This window comes from Panthera uncia, chromosome X (assembly GCF_023721935.1).
Source record: "Panthera uncia isolate 11264 chromosome X, Puncia_PCG_1.0, whole genome shotgun sequence".
Taxonomy (NCBI): domain Eukaryota; kingdom Metazoa; phylum Chordata; class Mammalia; order Carnivora; family Felidae; genus Panthera; species Panthera uncia.
The window spans coordinates 1,298,928-1,316,282 of record NC_064817.1 but is presented as its reverse complement, the minus strand read 5'-3'; the positions used below and the strand labels follow the sequence as shown (position 1 = coordinate 1,316,282).

Sequence of the window (17,355 nt, the reverse complement as noted above, 5' to 3'; positions counted from 1 at the left end):
CATATGTGAATAAAGCCTACAGTAGTTTGGACGGCCTGGCAAAGCCATCGAAATAATAATCCCAGTGGTTTTCTGCTCATAAATGGTAGGGTTTCTACCTTCTTAAAGCAAAAAACTGAGACAACGTATAGATACACACGTGTGCAAACACATACACACACACCCCTTTTGTGTGGCACTCAAATGGGTCAACAAAACTAGCAAATACGTTTGCTTTGAAAATTTCTTACCAAGAATTAGAAAAGATGTCTACAAATATGCATGTGGTAATAATACACACACACACACACACACACACACACAGACGCTAAACGTGACTCGGGTATTCACCAGACACTATGTGTCAACGGGATGATATTAGATGCCAGATGGCTAAATTAGAATTTAGATGCCACTGGGGGGGCCTGGGTGGTTCGGTCTGTTAAGTGTCCAACTGTTGATCTCAGCTCAAGTCATGATCTCATCGGTCGTGAGTTTGAGCTCCCAAGTCGGGCTCTAGGCTGACAGCGCAGAGGCTGCTTGGGATTCTCTCCCCGCCCCTCTCCTGCTTGCACTGTCTCTGTCTCTCTCAAAACAAATAAATATTTTATTAAAAAAGAGGATGTCGATGTCAGTGGGCTATGGTACTCTGTACTCCATTTGCAACCGTGTTTTTAAAGAGTTTGTACGGAAAACGTTCTGTTTTCTGCCCTTGTCCCCGTGTGTCGTGTTCAGGCCATCCTACTGGTCAAGGAAACAGCAAGAGTGGGAAAGAAAAAAAAAGGTCTTTTCCAGAATACCTTCTTTTCTCTGTGAGCCCTTGGATTTGGTCCCGGCGCATCTCTGGGAACTAAAGCTTTCTGGAAATAACAGGACCCATAGCACACATGTCACACTATGCCAGCACACAACGGTGTGCTGACTGCATCACCCGTGATAACCAGAGAAGGTGCGTATCTGAGAAAACCAGAAAGTCCCCTGATTCTGTGACACACGGAAGGATACAAGATACTGAGCATCGTCCGAGAAAGTGAATGCGCCCCAGTGAAGCCAGGCACTAATCACGGACTCTTGCAGAACACTCCTAGGTCTAATTTCCACCCCCATTCCCTGCTCAGAGAAGGTAGTGGACTCACCTACGGTCCCAAACCCACCACCCGGCTGAGCTGTTACATAAGGTCCTCCGAGCAGCGCTCCCGAACCACGTTCCCCTCTAAACACTATTCGTCTGAGTCACAGAGCTTCAAAGCCGTACTCCCGGAGCTGAATAGGCTCACATTCCACATCCTGCCCAGCAGAACTGAAGAGACGCCATCAACAACCACTCTAGAATGCGGTTGAAAGTAGTGTATTTGGCATTTACTACCTTCACATAGAGCGAGACAGGGCGTTCACGTTTTCTCCAGCGCTAACGGCTAGTACAGGCTTTGTGCCAACTGTCCTCTGTATTATATGGTCAGCCAGATTCCAAATATTGCTATAAACTAGATATCTTTGTTCCCCCAAATTCCTACCAACCCCCAATAGGAGGGTATGAAGATGCGGGGCCCTTGGGAGGTGGTCAGGTCATAAGGGTGGAGTCCCCATGAATGCGACGAGTGTCCTTATAAAGGGGACCCCAGAGGGCTCCCTCGTCCCTTCCGCTGTGTTAACTACTCCTTAAAGACCAAAAGATGTCATTCAATGGCTGTTAGAAAAAAAAAAAAAATTAGCAATTGCTTTCACTATACGCACAGAAAGAAGAAAATTTAAGAACAGAACGTTCTGGAAGAGGAAGGAAAGCAGTACATGGGCCATTTGGATCAGAAGGCTCACCCCCAGAATTTTCTGCTTTTATCCGCTTCCTTCGAGACAATGGCTCCCTCAGCATTCATTCCCACGCTCGCCATACAGAAAAACAGCAAAGCCCCCGATGGGTCAATGAACTTTTGCAGAACGGCGTTTAAAAGAGAGAAAGGCCATCGTGATTAAGGACGGAAAGGGAAGTGACCACAAGCAACCCAGGCAAGTGCTGCAAAGGACAAGGATGCGGATCAAAAGCACCAAAGAGGCTGGGGGAGTCTTATTGCAAGAAAGTCAGGCTGGAAATTGATGTAGCGGTTGGTGCGTGAATATGGCTGGCCTCAGACATGGCGGACGGCATCCACCAGGAGTGCCGGACAAGACAATTAGGGTACCACCTCCAGAGCATCCTGAGGACTGGGGTCCCCGGTGACATCCACAGGGGGCTCCTGGCTCGGTTCCACAGCTTCCATAGACGGGCCATTTTCTGCTTTATCCGCAGGCCGCTAGAAACACAACCAGGCCATCGTTAGTCTGCGGACGGCTTCAGGACAACTACAGCCTTAACCACGAGGACAGAGAACTCTTTGCCAGGGGAAAATAAAATCAAAGGCACACATTGTGCTAAATGGCCTCTTCTGCAAAGTCTAGAAACGTGGGCTCCACCACTCCCACAACACAAGATGCTGCAAGTTCTTATGGGATGTGCCAAAGCTAATTTTTCACACAGGGATTCAATTATAGTTCACCCCCGAGCAACACGGGGCTAGGGGCATTGACCCGCACACAGTCAAAAATCCACGTATACCTGTGGACTCCCCCAAAAGGTAACTACAACTAGTTAACCAGTGACCGAAAACCTTACCAATAATATAAAAAGTCGAGTAACACGTTTGTTTTTTTTTTGCATGTTCTATGTATTATATACTGTATTCTTACAAAATGTAAGCTGGAGAAAAGCAAATGTGATTAAGACAATCATCAAGGAAGAGAAAATACATTTATGGTACCGTACTGCATTTACTGAAAAAATCCGTGTACAAGTGGACCTACGCGGTTCAACCCTGTGTCATCCAAGGGTTGAGTACAGGTTATACCAAATGCCCACAGGAGCATTTTACTAAGCTCGCCTCTCGGGCAGCACAGCAGCCTCTGGGTTCAACCTTCTGATGATGCAAGCAAATGACAGCCCAGATTCACGAGGGCAAATTTAGAAAAAAACAGGGGTAGGACTCCTCATCCTTCAATACTGATATTAAACATGGGTCCAAAATTGTACCAAATTTTTTTATTTAAAAAATATATATATATGGGAGAATATATGTCATGGTGATGTTACACCTTTGTCGTTTCTAATGCTTCCTAAAGGAAAATGGAGTGACCAAATGGCCGACAGGAAACAGAAAGATGGAGGAGAAAAAAAAAAAATCTGAACAGATGACCAGGTCCTTTATAGACTAGTCACCACACAACGTATTTGAGGTGAGGTAAACCATTCAGAAAGGTCATGGGACGAAGAAGAAAAGCATGGGGAATCTTTGGTATGGACAGACACAGACACATTGAGAAAACAACACTAGGAGACACAGATGTGCGTAAGGAGTATAAATGAGGTGTACCGAGGTGGTCTGGGTCTCTGTGGAGTCTGCACATTGGGGGGAGGGTGGTGATAATGGGTCACACCTCACTCCAGCGGAAGTCTCAAGTTCAGGCCACCCTATCGTCTGTTATAAAGAAAGAAAGAAAAGCAAATTAGGTCAGCCCTCCTGCAGGTATCTGGAAACACCCAATCTCTTTTTTTCTGCATCCATGATACAAGGGCAGCCCGTTAAGGAAGACGTGTGGGACAGACGCTGCCGGGCTCACCGATGCCTGTGTCTACTCCTCAGTCTCGGGCTCACGCGTCCCAGCCTCCTTGCCCCTACATGGAGCCACCTCTCCACTCCCAGGTCAGGTGAAGCCTACTTCAACTGGGGTTCCACCAGAAAACAAACCCCGACCGAAAGTGATTTGAGTGACTATTTTCTCGCTTCTTCCAAGGATGGTGTGCAGCCAAGATCATTCCAGGTGCACGAGAGACAGCATAACGCATCGTGTTCAATGGCTGGCTACGACAGGAGATCCTAATTGTCCCTCAGGGAGTCACGGCAGAGAAGGGATGTCCTAGAAGACGCTGGACCAGAATAAGAGGAGGATCCTGGACCCCTCGATGACTGCATGGAGCCACACATATCTTTGTCACCACAGTTGACTAGGACATGGGCACAGATTTTTTCCTCATTTGGGGATGTTTGTTACACGGCAAGCCTGACCAATTCACAATCGGGAAGCAAGCTTGCACCCACAGGCTGGGGGCCATAAATGCTCTGAAGTCTTCTGCAAGACTAAGCTAATCAGTCAGCCACAGCGACTAGAGAACGCCGAGTATGTGCCCAACTCTCTGTGCAAAAACACTGCGAAAATCATGCAGGTGGACTGGGCTGAGCTTGTAAGATGCATATTATAAATACACCTGGCACTTTATTTCCCCTTGAGGCAACCAAGATGTTGTCGAGAAGAATCTGGGCAGACATTTTAGCAGTGTCATGAGGCTGAGGACCCCATAAGTGATGAGGCATCCAAAAGGGACCCTCTGAACGCCACAGGCTTTCACATGGGACCACACTAAAAGGAGGGCCAGAAACAGCGACTCTTACAAACACAGAAGCCCGATTTCACACCAACTCAACCCCTCATAGGGTGTGGGCACACCACCTGTATGAAGACTTCCTGCCAGGAAAGACGAAACAAAACAAAACACAATGCTCTCTGGATGAGGATAATATGATTCAGAGCTTCCAATGACCCCAGCAATTTTTCCATGTACAATGAATGTCTTGAAGGCTATTCAATATCAACTAGCATAGAGCAAAACAAGATCAAATGAATGAAAAGCAAGAGGGAACAAAATCAAACCACAAGAACAAGGGGCGCCTGGGTGGCTCAGTCGGTTGAGCGTCCGACTTCAGCTCAGGTCATGATCTCGCAGTCCGTGAGTTCAAGCCCCACGTTGGGCTCTGGGCTGATGGCTCAGAGCCTGGAGCCTGCTTCTGATTCTGTGTCTCCTTCTCTCTCTGCCCCTCCCCCGTTCATGCTCTGTCTCTCTTTGTCTCAAAAATAAATAAACGTTAAAAAAAATTAAAAAAAAAACACAAGAACATGAAATCCACATATATGACTTATCAGACACGAACTATAATCAATAATCAAGTCTAAAAAATACTTTAAATGAAATAAAGGGGGAAATTAGAGAATTTCTTTAAAAAATTTTTTTTTCAACATTTTTTTTTAATTTATTTTTGGGACAGAGAGAGACAGAGCATGAACGGGGGAGGGGCAGAGAGAGAGGGAGACACAGAATCGGAAACAGGCTCCAGGCTCCGAGCCATCAGCCCAGAGCCTGACGCGGGGCTCGAACTCACGGACCGCGAGATCGTGACCTGGCTGAAGTCGGACGCTTAACCGACTGCGCCACCCAGGCGCCCCTAGAGAATTTCAAAGGAGTCCAGAAACTGTCCTATTAAATATTTTCTGTTTACTGGAATTAAAAACACAGTAACTGGGGCGCTCGGGTGGCTCGGTCTGTTAAGTATGCAGCTTCAGCTCAGGTCATGATCTCATGGTTCGTGGTTCAAGCCCCGTGTCAGGCTGTGCACTGACCGCGTGGAGCCTGCTTGGGATTCTCTTTCTCCCCCTCTCTTTCTGAAGCCCCCCCCCCCCCAAAATAAGTAAACTTAAAACAAGCTCACAGTAACTGCAGTTAAGTGTCCAGAATATGGGTTTAACAACTGATTAAACACAGCTAAAGAAAAGATTGGTTAACTGGAGAACAGGCCAGTAGAGTGAAGCATGGAAAGCCAGATGGGAGGGAAATGTAGAGAAGTGAGTCACAGATACAAGGAACATCATAAAAAGTCATACTAAAGATCTAATTACAATAACAAGAGAGTAGGTGAGTGGGGAGAAGGAAGGAGAGAAAGAGGGAGAACAGAGAAAGACAGAATGCTCAGAAGGAACACAGGGTCAAGGAGTGCTACAAACTCCAAGGAGGACAAACACAAAGAATAAACAACCCAGAGCCATCATGAGGAAACAGATAACCAAAGCCCAAGAGACAAATCTTACAAGCAGCCAGAGCAAAGAGACAAATTGCCCTCAAGTGCAGAAACAGGATCCTGGAAGACGGACTTGCTAAGAGATCATGGAGGTCAGAAGACTAAGAAACAACATTTTTAGGGTGCCCTTGTGAAACTACCTGCCAGGGGAGAATTCCACATCCAGTAAAATACGGCCTAAAATGAAGGTACATAGTACATGTATGAATGACATTTTAAGAAATTACTATACAATTTTTCACTTGCAGATGATGTGATTTTGCATGTCGACTGACCAAAAGAATCGAGGCAGAATCTGTTCGTGTGTAAAAATTTAGCAAGGTAGCTGGATTTCAAAACTCAAACATATTTCTATACACCCACATCAAGTAGTAAGAAAATTAGTTTTTACAATGATACCATTTATAGTAGCCTCAAAACACACCAAAAACGAGGAATAAGTCTAGTAAAATGTATCCAAGATCCCTACCAAACAATTTAACATATTGACATAAAATAAAGAAGATCTACCTAGAAATATACTATGTCCACAGAATGGAGGGCTCAACATTTTGGAGATATCAGTCCTTCTAAAACTGATCTGTAGGTTCAGTGCAATCACAGCTGAAATTCCAGAAGACTTTTTTGTTTGTTTTTCAAGACACTGTAAAGCTGATCCTAATATTCACAGGGAAATTTAGAAGAGGCAGGGAAAGAAGAAAAAAGTTGAGGTACTTGTATGACCAGTAATAAGACTTATTTTAAAGCCATGGAGGCGCCTGGGTGGCTTGGTTGGTTAAGCGTCCGACTTTGGCTCAGGTCATGATCTCACAGTCTGTGAGTTCCAGCATCGTGTCGGGCTCTGTGCTGACTGCTCAGAGCCTGGAGCCTGTTTCAGATTCTGTGTCTCCCTCTCTCTCTGACCCTCCCCTGTTCATGCTCTGTCTCTCTCTGTCTCAAAAATAAATAAACGTTAAAAAAAAAATTAAGGCCATGGTCATCACGGCAGTATGTTACTAGTGCAAGGAAGGGAAAGATAACACAAAAGAATATAGAATCTGAAAACAGATCCATCCACAAATGGGCACAGGAATGATGGCAAAGGCAACATGACAAAGCAGTGGGGAAATAACAGCTTTGTTGTTAACCTGTGCTGAGTTCATTCTAGATCCACATGTAATAGTAATGAATGTTGACCCCAAGCCCATTCCTTACCCAACATCCATTGCAGGTGGATTATATACTTACATATAAAAAGAAGACACAATACAAATTCTGTAAGACATGCAACGTCTTCATCACCTTAGTTTTGGGACAGATTTTCCTGAACGGTGAATAAAACAGACTCTACATAAAGGAAATACTAAAACCTGGGTAAACTAGGAATTTCTGGGCATCAAAGGATGCCATTTGGGGACTGAAAAGGTAACCGAGTAGGAGAAAGTATTTACCGTACTACTGGAAAAGAGCTTGTATCTGGAATATATACACATTGTTAAGACTAACTTTAAAACAGGAGACCCTGGAGGAAAAAAAATGTTCAAAATATTTGAACGAGCATTGCCAAAAGCGTCACAGCTTGATAAGCATCCAAAAATTGTCTCATGTTAATTCAGCCTCATCTGATACATGCACACTAAAACCACAAGGAGACGCCCTACGTGCTCACTGGCACTCTGGAAGGTTGCTGACGAGGTGAAGCCACCAGGACTCCCACTAGGGGTGCTGCCACATGCCAAATCCTCGGCAGAAATCTACTAACGCAAAAGGGTACATAAAAGCCTACCCTTTGATCTAATGACCCCGCCCCTAAGTATCACTTCACCAAAAAAGCGTGTGCAAGGGCAACGGCAGGCACGCACAACGTTGTTCCCAGCAGCGTTATCTGTATCGCCCCAAACGGTAGTATCCATCAACGCTAGAATCAATATATCGTGTCCTCCTACAATTTGACACCATGCAACCCACAGAATAAACGAACTACTGACTCACTCTGCAAGACAGAAGGATCTCATAAATATGTCGCGTGAAGGAGACCAGACTAGAAAGAACATACTGTAGGATCCCATTTATAAGGAGCTCAAGAGCACTCACAAGTAAGTGGTAATGGTGGGCCAAGGTCAGGGTAGCATTTTGTAGTGACCGGGAGGGTGAAAGGGGTCTTTTGGGGTGAATTTCCAGGTCCGGATTGTGGCTATTTAGAATTTTTTTCACTCTGAAAATGCATCAAGGTATATACTTATCATGTGTGTCATTTTTTACACATATGTCATCCCTCAGCTTGAAAGGAGGAAGGGAGGGAGGAAGGGAGGGAGGGAGGGAGGGAGGGAGGGAGGGAGGGAGGAGGATGTTCTACAAACAATAAAAACAACTGATAACTTCAAAAAAATAAACGGCATTCCTTGTCTTTTCACTCACTACATTTCCCCACCCAAGATACTGCAGGACAAAACACATGACTGAGAAAATAATAAATGGCAAGTATATTTGCCTAATACGTCAATGTACATGGGAAGAAAATTAGACCTTCGGCTGTAACTTTTGGAAACGGATACCTAGTTGTCAGTACTGGTTGCCATATTTACAAAGGCTCCTGTCTTCCATCGGGATCCCAAGGTCAGGACCCAGCTCTTGTACATTTATAGGAATTTATGAAAATAGTTTTTTGTTTTTCGACCGAGTTCCAGCTCCCCAGATCAAAGACCCAGAGTCAACAATTCAATACATGGCCGGTAGGTGGCAGTGATGCTGTGTAATGAATTCCAAAATAAAGCACTTCGGATACAGCGAAGGCACGCGTTCCTTTGGTGTTTTTTCTTTCAAGTTCTTCTTTAAGTTCTAGTTGGTTAACATAGAGCATAATACTGGTTTCACCACTGGAAGTTACCGATGCGTCCCGTCCTTTTAAAAGTGTGAGGACTGGGGACGCCTGGGTGGCTCAGTCGGTTGAGCATCCGACTTCAGCTCAGGTCATGATCTCACTGTCTGTGAGTTCGAGCCCCACGTCGGGCTCTGTGCTGACAGCTCAGAGCCTGGAGCCTGTTTCAGATTCTATGTCTCCCTCTCTCTGACCCTCCCCCGTTCATGCTCTGTCTCTCCCTGTCTCAAAAATAAATAAAAACGTTAAAAAAAATAAAAAAAAAAAAGTGTGAGGACTTCATCGCTTGTAGAGACACAAGGTCATCATCAGAGAATTGAGCCACTGGGATCCTCAGAGGTGACCCCTCCCTGGCCATAATGACACATTTCAGCAGACAAGTCGGATGTCTTCCCTTCCTGCCTCTGCACGTCTGGAGGCTCCCTTCTGCCTGAGCACTTGAATGCGAACCCAAGTTCTACCTCCAGGTGGATGGTTCTAGACTCCTTCCTCGGCAATCTGCACACACTGGTTACTCATGGCAGGCACCCGCCGTTTGGAGATGTCTGGGAAGCCTGGGGCGCGGAGGCATGGAGGTGCAACAAACTGTAGAGTGCCTTCCACAAAAATGTCCGCTAAACTTTAGACATCGCTTTTTCGTCGAGGCGCCTGGGGGTGGCTCGGTCGGAGAGGCGTCCGACTTCAACTCAGGTCACGATCTCATGGTTCGTGGGTTCGAGCCCCTCATCAGGCTCTGTGCTGACGGTTCGGAGCCCGGAGCCCACTTCGGATTCTGTGTCTCCCTCTCTCTGTGCCCCTCCCCACTCATGCTCTGTCTCTCTCTCTCTCTCAAAAATAAATACACACTAAAAAAAATTAGACATTGCTTCTTCACACTGAGAAACAGCTCCCCCAAAGCCGTGTACAGCACAGAAAATTTAAGGGGAACAAAAGTACCTTCCAACGTGAAGACTTAAATCCAGAAATCTTTCAACACCGGATATTATCGCAATGTATTCACTTGGAGATATGGGGTCTAGGAACACTGGTGTCCTTTGGGATTACCCATAATCCTTTGGGATTATGTCCCCCACGAGTATCTCCGGGCTGATCGAGGTGTGGGCAGCCTGGAGCTCCTTCCAGCGGCTCCCACACAGGGTCTGTTTCCTGGCTTTCTCCTGCTTCCAGAGACACCGGAGGCCTTGGCTTGTGGCCACGCTCCTCCAAAGCCAGCAGAGCTCACGTCTTCTGTCTCTGCCTTGCTCAGAATCATCTGATCACGAGGTCCTCATCCGGATAAGGTAGCATTTTCAGGTTCCCAGAGTCAGGACGTGCCCGTGTTGGTCGGGGAGAATCATTTGATGTACCCACGGGTGCAATGATGCACGTGAACGCAGGAGCCCCCCCACATAAAACTGCAATGATCCACGTGAATGCAGAAAGCCCCTCCCACGTAAAACTGTGCAATGATCCACGTGAATGCAGGACCCCCCCCCCCCCCCAAACCTGGGCAATGACCCCCGTATAATTGCACAATGATTTACATGAACACAGGAGCTCCCGCCCCCCACGCCAAAGCCAGAGCCTTGGAAGCAGGCTCTCAGCTCTGTGTCCTTGGGGAGCCAGTGTCTGACTCTCCCATCACAGCCGTGTGGACGTCGAGTACTCACGTCCTCCGAACGGCATCCCTTGGGGGAAGGTGGGACGTCCTCTGTGACCACAGGCTCCTCCGAAGGGCCCTCAGCTTCCCAAGGCTGGCTGGACCCTGCTGATTCTGCACACGGCTCCCCGACGCCAGTCTGCAGAAAGATGAACACAGTAGCTAAGTCCTCCTCCTATGTTTCCAACTCTGCAGCTGCCCTGGGGACCCCAAGACTCATACCATGCCCTGCGAGGCCAGTGCTCCCCAACTTGGTAAACATAGCCTTGCCGAGGGAATGCACACAGACCTGGGAAACCAGGACCCCAATGTTCTGAGTCGGCTGTGCAGACAGCCAACTGCTCTGGAAACAAACCCCAGCACCCCCACACACCCTGGCCGACAGAGAGCTCCTCAGGCCATAGGGGCTGCTGACCACGAAGACACCTGCAAAAGTCAGCTCTGATCAAACAGGTGACAGGTGGTTCTCAAGCAAGCTGTCCCGTTCTCGTGAAAACCACCTGTGTCCTCACTGCTCTGGACGCCATATTTCCCACAAGCACCTGACTCCACGTCTTATTTTCCTTCCCCCACAACCTGACGCCTGGCTCACCGCCCGGCGGGAGCACGGTGGCAACCTGAACGCAGATAAACTTGTATGCGCTCATGTGACACGACCCGAGACCCCGAGTCCTCAGAAAGAGAAGAACCACTTGGTTCCACCAGACAGAACCCGCAGCAAAGACTGAACGACGGGTTCTTTGTGATTTCCCATCAATGCAATGAACGAGCCGGTAAGCAACGATCAGGTAAGAAAGTTCCCTGAGACCGAATTCCAAAAACTCTTTTGCGAGGCACCTGCCGTTCCCCTAGTCGGCGGACTGCACACACATCGTTACGTAGTGCGTTAGGAGTCACCGTGACATTAAAAAAAAAACAGATCAGCGCCAATCTACAGTTTCAGAAATACTCTTCACCCACGCGTCGCAACACGTGCTTCGACTGATGATGTAAATTGGAAAGTGTGTCCTCGCAAGACATGGTAATCAATCCCCCGCGGCCACTCATCCCCCAGCGGCCCTTTCCCTGACGCAGGCAGCTAATTGGAATGATTTATGCACGAATCCTATAAATCTCAGCAACACTCTGGCTCATTAAACATTCACGATTCTGAGCCGAAGGCGGGGGGGACAATAACCACACAGGGTGTCTGTCTGTTCAGCATCCTTTATGAAATACAGCATGTGGGAACAGAAGCCTGAGCTTCTAGAAAGTACACCGGGCATTTGGGTCATGCACAGCATCTACCCGTGCCCAACGTCTGTTTCCAGAGGGCGTCACCCGCTTACGGCGTGTCCCGGAGCCACGTGCTCTCCCGCATCCCGGAAGCTCTCGTAAAGAGGCAGGACGCTGTGCTGGTAGACTGTCCACCACAGGTTGAGGAAGGACGTCTGGTGCTGGGTCCCCAACCCGGAGCCGTCCTCCAGCACCGAGCCCGTCTGCGGATTGTACTTATAGTTCCATGGCTTTGTGGGCCCCAGAAAGTGCACGACCTTTGCACTCGAGCCGAATCTGAGGAGGAAACACACAGCATTCCACTTTCCACTTGGAAGTGACCACACACACACACACACACACACACACACACACACACACACACGGAAAGCATCACGCGGCCATGAGACACGTCAAAGACAGCAGCAAGTAAACACCTGTCTCAACCCTACTAATTGGACCCACACTTAGGTTTCCTTAAAGATAACGGTTTCAACACTCCACATTTGCAGTATCTGGTTTTCTACATACCAAGGAACAAAATCATAACCCACTGGGGTATTCCCCCCAAAGCAGAAGAATCAGTCGAGAACCTTATAAACATGGATACTGTGGGATGTAGCCCAAAGCATCAGCTCCCTAAACCAGTAGGGATCAAAACCAAAATCACTTTTATAACGGATGGCACACGATCCAGATGAGAAAAGTGACTTCTCTCCTCTCAAGATTGTGGATTTTCTCCTCTCAACCTTTTTTTTATTAAAAAAAAAAAAATTTTTTTTAAATTTTTTTTTAACGTTTATTTATTTTTGAGACAGAGAGACAAAGCATGAACAGGGGAGGGGCAGAGACAGAGGGAGACACAGAATCAGAAGCAGGCTCCAGGCTCCCAGCTGTCAGCACAGAGCCCGACGCGGGGCTTGAACTCACGGACCATGAGATCATGACCTGAGCCGAAGTCGGACGCTTAACCGACCGAGCCACCCAGGCGCCCCATAAAAAAAATTTTTTTTTGATGTCTATTTATTTTTGAGAGAGAGACACAGAGCACGAGTTGGGGAGGGGCAGAGAGAGAGGGAGACACAGAATCCGAAGCAGGCTCCAGGCTCCAAGGTGTCAGCACAGAGCCCGACATGGGGCTCAAACTCGGAAACGGTGAGATCATGACCTGAGTCGGAGTTGGACGCTTAACGGACTGAGCCACCCAGGCGCCCCATCTCCTCTCAACATTTTAAAACATTTTTTTCCATATCCGTCTTCCCATGAAATTTTAATACTATATTTGCACTGTAATGCGTGTTCCGTATGCACATCTCTGGTTTATACATTAAAAAGAATAGGATGTTTGCACTCCCCAAGGACCAATTTCTGCCCCTTGAAGGCAGTCTGGCCCCTGTTAAAAATGCACACTCTAGAATTATTCTGTCCCTACAATTCTGCTCAGATTTTCCACTTTTCTTTATAACAGCATCACCCAGAGCAGCAAATCTCAAACATTTTTGTCCCAGGACTTTTTGAAATTCTTAAAGTGCACGGAGGACCACAAGCCTAGATTTGTTCACGTGGATTCTATCTGTACGTATTTATTGCAATGGAAATTAAAACTGAGGAATCTGAAAACAGATTTAATCAATTCATTAGAAATCAATCACCCCCTGAGATGTTGATGTTCATTTCATACTTTTTTCATGAAAAATAACTGTATTTTCATGGACCATCCCAAGAGGAAACAGCCAGCTTCTTATATCTGTGTGCATTCAGGACACTGTTTTTGGTTTTTTTGTTTTTCAGTGCATTTTTTATTACATCATAGAGTGTAAAACTCTTATACACTCATGAAAAAGTGAGAAGAAAAGAAAAAAATAACATCTTAGAATTATTTTTTTAATTTTATTTTTATGTATCTTAGAATTATTTTTCGAGTCATTTTGACTTTGCAGACATTAAAAAGAACTGTGGGGAACCCCTTGGGGGTTCCTCGGACCACACTCTGAGAACCACTACCATTAAAACTCCCTGCCTTGACTTCCTATAATTTATAATTACAAAAGGCAAATGGAGGGAGGATCTAATATTTTTTAATTTTTTTTTTAATGTTTATTCATTTTTGACAGACAGAGAGAGGCAAAGCATGAATTGGGGAGGGTCAGAGAGAGAGGGAGACACAGAATCGGAAGCAGGCTCCAGGCTCCCAGCTGTCAGCACAGAGCGTGACGCGGGGCTCGAACTCACGGACTGCGAGATCATGACCTGAGCCAAAGTCGGACGCTCAACTGACTGAGCCACCCAGGCGCCCCAGGATCCGATTTTTTTTAACCCAAATGCCAAAAGCTGATAAAGATTCTAGAGACAGGGTTGCCAGAAAGCAGCTGCTCTAGAAGGATCTAGAACACAGAGAACTTACCGTTTGAAGGCGGGGCTGTAGGTGTATGCCGTGTTACTGCTCAAGTTGTAGATGAACGGTAAGTGCTTGTGGATGTCTGCCGTGGACCAGCTACTGAAGAAACTGTTCAGTAAGCCTTGATCTGCCCCTAGATGACGGAACAGCGCTCGGAGAGAATTCAAGACTCGTTAATATACACACCCACCCGCGAGGTCCCATTACGTGTCTCCTCTCTGCCCACTACAACACGTCCGTTCGTCTCAAAAGGGAGTGGTCGCCCACACCGTTAATCTTAACACCGCATATTGTCTCCAAAATTCTCCACCCATAACCTAGACCATTGATAATAAACTCACACGTTGTCTCCAGAATTCTCCATCTTGCCCACAATGAACCCCATCTGGTAGCAACTCTCGATCAGTCTCGTGTTTTCTTTTACGTGACAACAGTCGTAGCACGCTCCCCCTCTATTAAAGCCTGTTCCAGCCAAATATCGGCTTCTCGTTGGGTCACTTTATTCTACTCCAGGGGCTGGCCAACCAAGGCTTACCTCCTGTATGATCAGGATTGGGGACCCATCCTTCCTACTCACTGCGCATGTTTTCAATGCTTTTCTACGTTGCGTATTTACTGACTGACTTCACTAATTCCTAACACGCTGCCTGGCCCTATTCTTCCACACCCGTCTTTAACTCACTTCGATTTGCCATTCACATATCTGGGGGAAGGTGAGCATGAGGCAGGGATATGGCTCCTGGGAAGAGCCCCGTTCTCTTCCACCCACGTCCGGCTTCCCTCGCTTACCGTCAAAGCTGCCGTGGTCCACGGCATGTCGCAGCAAGAGGCCGTGCGTCTCGAGAGACGGTTGGAAGACAAAGACGCCGCTGTTGAAGCAGTCCGGCCACCCGGGATCCGGGGCTGCGGAAAACTCCGCCCTGTCAAACAGCTCATCGATATTGGACAGCACCTGGCAAAGCACAGCATGGGAAACCGTGTGGCCACACGTCTCTTACCTCTGGGATGCGGGTGAAAACGCCACAGACACTTAAGGACGGGCAGACTATGTCCAGCGACTGGAAAGCCGTGCATGTTTTTTGACCGACTCTTCTGTTAGGCTTACAACAGACACAGGAGAGCGTTATGAGTAAGATTGCTCTCCGGCTCATTTCAGGCGCCTGAAGTAACACCATCTCTGAGACGACATTATTTTGCCAAGGTTTTTAAAATCCTGCGTAGAGCTTGCCCACCTGAATATCCTCTTTAATCCAGCAAAGGTGGCCAACGAAACTCTGCAAACCCGTGAACGGAGAGGTTTCCGAGTCAACGTGATGTTGCCTTCCAGAGCTTAACTATTAATTCCAGATTAATCCCTCCAACACCCATTGCCTTTCTAAATTGTGCTCTGCTTGGAAAAAGAAGACGTTACTCCCATGCTGCTACGGGTCTTATTTTCCTTGGCACCTCCCCGTCTTCCCATAGAGATGCTTTTGCCCCACCAAGACGACCTACAATGGACTGGCGACATCCCAACTCCCTGTCACGCTTTAGCTTTCCAATGGCTGGTTTTGAAGGCAGCCAACATAGGCTCCCACCCTTCGGGTCACTACCCTAAATGACAAAGGGAGGGAGCCACAGCCTCAGAAGCCAGCTGTTCCAGTCCCATTGGGACTATGCATTTCAATACACAATCAAGGCAAAATACTTTTTTCTAATTATTCGATTTCGTGTAGATGAAACGATGTGATTAGAAATCCCTCCTAGGGAAGAAGCGTGGCTTCAAGTCCCTTAGTGTCCCGAACGGGGACTACGGCAGTGCAAGTGCTATGTTATACCTGGTTCCGATGCGCTGAATGTCAATGCTGGTGACAGAGATGGAGGTGGGGACCCAGCAGTAAGAACCAGCAGGCTACTTAAAAGGGGTCTTTGAGGGGTTCCTCGCTGTCCTCCCCGTGCTCACCAGAGTATCTGCATCCAGGAAGACGCACTTGCTGTAATGGGTGAGGGTCCAACAGTGAAGCTTGGTGAGGGTGACCCCAAGCTCAGGCCTCTTCAGAAAGGCCAGGTGGATGTAGTCTGCACTGTCCATCAGGTTCACCTCGATCACCTCATCAAACACCTTCGACAGGATAACCCTGGAAAAGAGCCACACCAGATACTAGGAGAGCAAGGGAATATTCAACACAGGACATGCTATCCCTTCAAGACGACACCCCTTTGCTACTCACAAAACGGAGCACGGATTCAAAACCCCTAGCAACTTTGGCAACCTCCTTAGCAAACTCTTTGCTACTCACAAAATGGAGCACGGATCCAAAACCCCAAGCAATCTTTGTGTTCAGGCTTTATTTTTGCCATGGAGTTTTGTATACTTCCCACTCATGCTTAAGCCTTACGCAAACTTAAAAAGTTTGACAACTATACAAAATTGTCTTAGAGTGATTCTGGTCATCCCTTAAGAAGGCGATTCTCTTAGAAAAATGTGTGTGCTGTGGGAATGAATGCTGAGCAGATACAGACCATCTCTATCAGTTTTTGTTTTATGATCATTTTTTATTTTTTTCATTTTATGTATTTACTTTTTGCTTGTATTTTATGTATTCAAAACCTACATTGTTAATTGCATACAAGTTCAACACTCAAATGTTGAAAGACATTTTGTCAAAATGAAATTTCCCTCTATTCCATTAACTTATTTTTTTGCTTACGTTCTACTCCATCATAGACCAGAATGTTTGGGGATGCAAAGAATTAAGGAAGAGCGAGAAAAAGGATGGTGGAAGGTCAAAAGGATACAGGGAGCCAATCAGGAGAGTTACCCATGCCCAAGCTGGAAGCACTTTGAACAGGAAAACAAATAAGAAACCCAAAGTATAAAATGAATCTTCATGGGTCAATATTAGTATTAATATTAGTATCAAAAATATATTAATATCATATTAGTATTAACATGCTAATTAATAGATAAGTAAATGGGAAAGAAGGACTAGCAGAAGAATTCCAAATAATAAATGTATTAGGAATGAGGGAAATAGAAAATCACCATTGGTGGCTGGGTGGTTCAGGTAAGCATCCTACTCTTTTTTTTTATTAAAAAAATTTTTTTTAACGTTTATTTATTTTTGAGACAGAGAGAGACAGAGCATGAACGGGGGAGGGTCAGAGAGAGGGAGACACAGAATCTGAAACAGGCTCCAGGCTCTGAGCTGTCAGCACAGAGCCCGACGCGGGGCTCGAACCCACGGACCACGAGATCATGACCTGAGCCGAAGTCGGCCGCTTAACCGACTGAGCCACCCAGGCGCCCCCA

General features: G+C 46.7%; 1 protein-coding gene across 1 annotated transcript in view; it reads right to left on the bottom strand.

The window, feature by feature from the left end:
* GYG2 (glycogenin 2) overlaps positions 1 to 17,355 on the bottom strand; it is a 31,354-nt gene that overhangs the window by 2,289 nt on the left and 11,710 nt on the right. The window contains exons 3-9 of the mRNA XM_049643353.1: positions 16,006 to 16,180; positions 14,853 to 15,015; positions 14,070 to 14,196; positions 11,740 to 11,962; positions 10,422 to 10,550; positions 3,381 to 3,485; positions 2,160 to 2,267 (exon numbers count right to left, since the gene is read on the bottom strand). Of these exons, the coding sequence (XP_049499310.1) occupies positions 2,160 to 2,267; positions 3,381 to 3,485; positions 10,422 to 10,550; positions 11,740 to 11,962; positions 14,070 to 14,196; positions 14,853 to 15,015; positions 16,006 to 16,180 (1,030 nt within the window). The remainder of the gene's footprint in view (positions 1 to 2,159; positions 2,268 to 3,380; positions 3,486 to 10,421; positions 10,551 to 11,739; positions 11,963 to 14,069; positions 14,197 to 14,852; positions 15,016 to 16,005; positions 16,181 to 17,355) is intronic.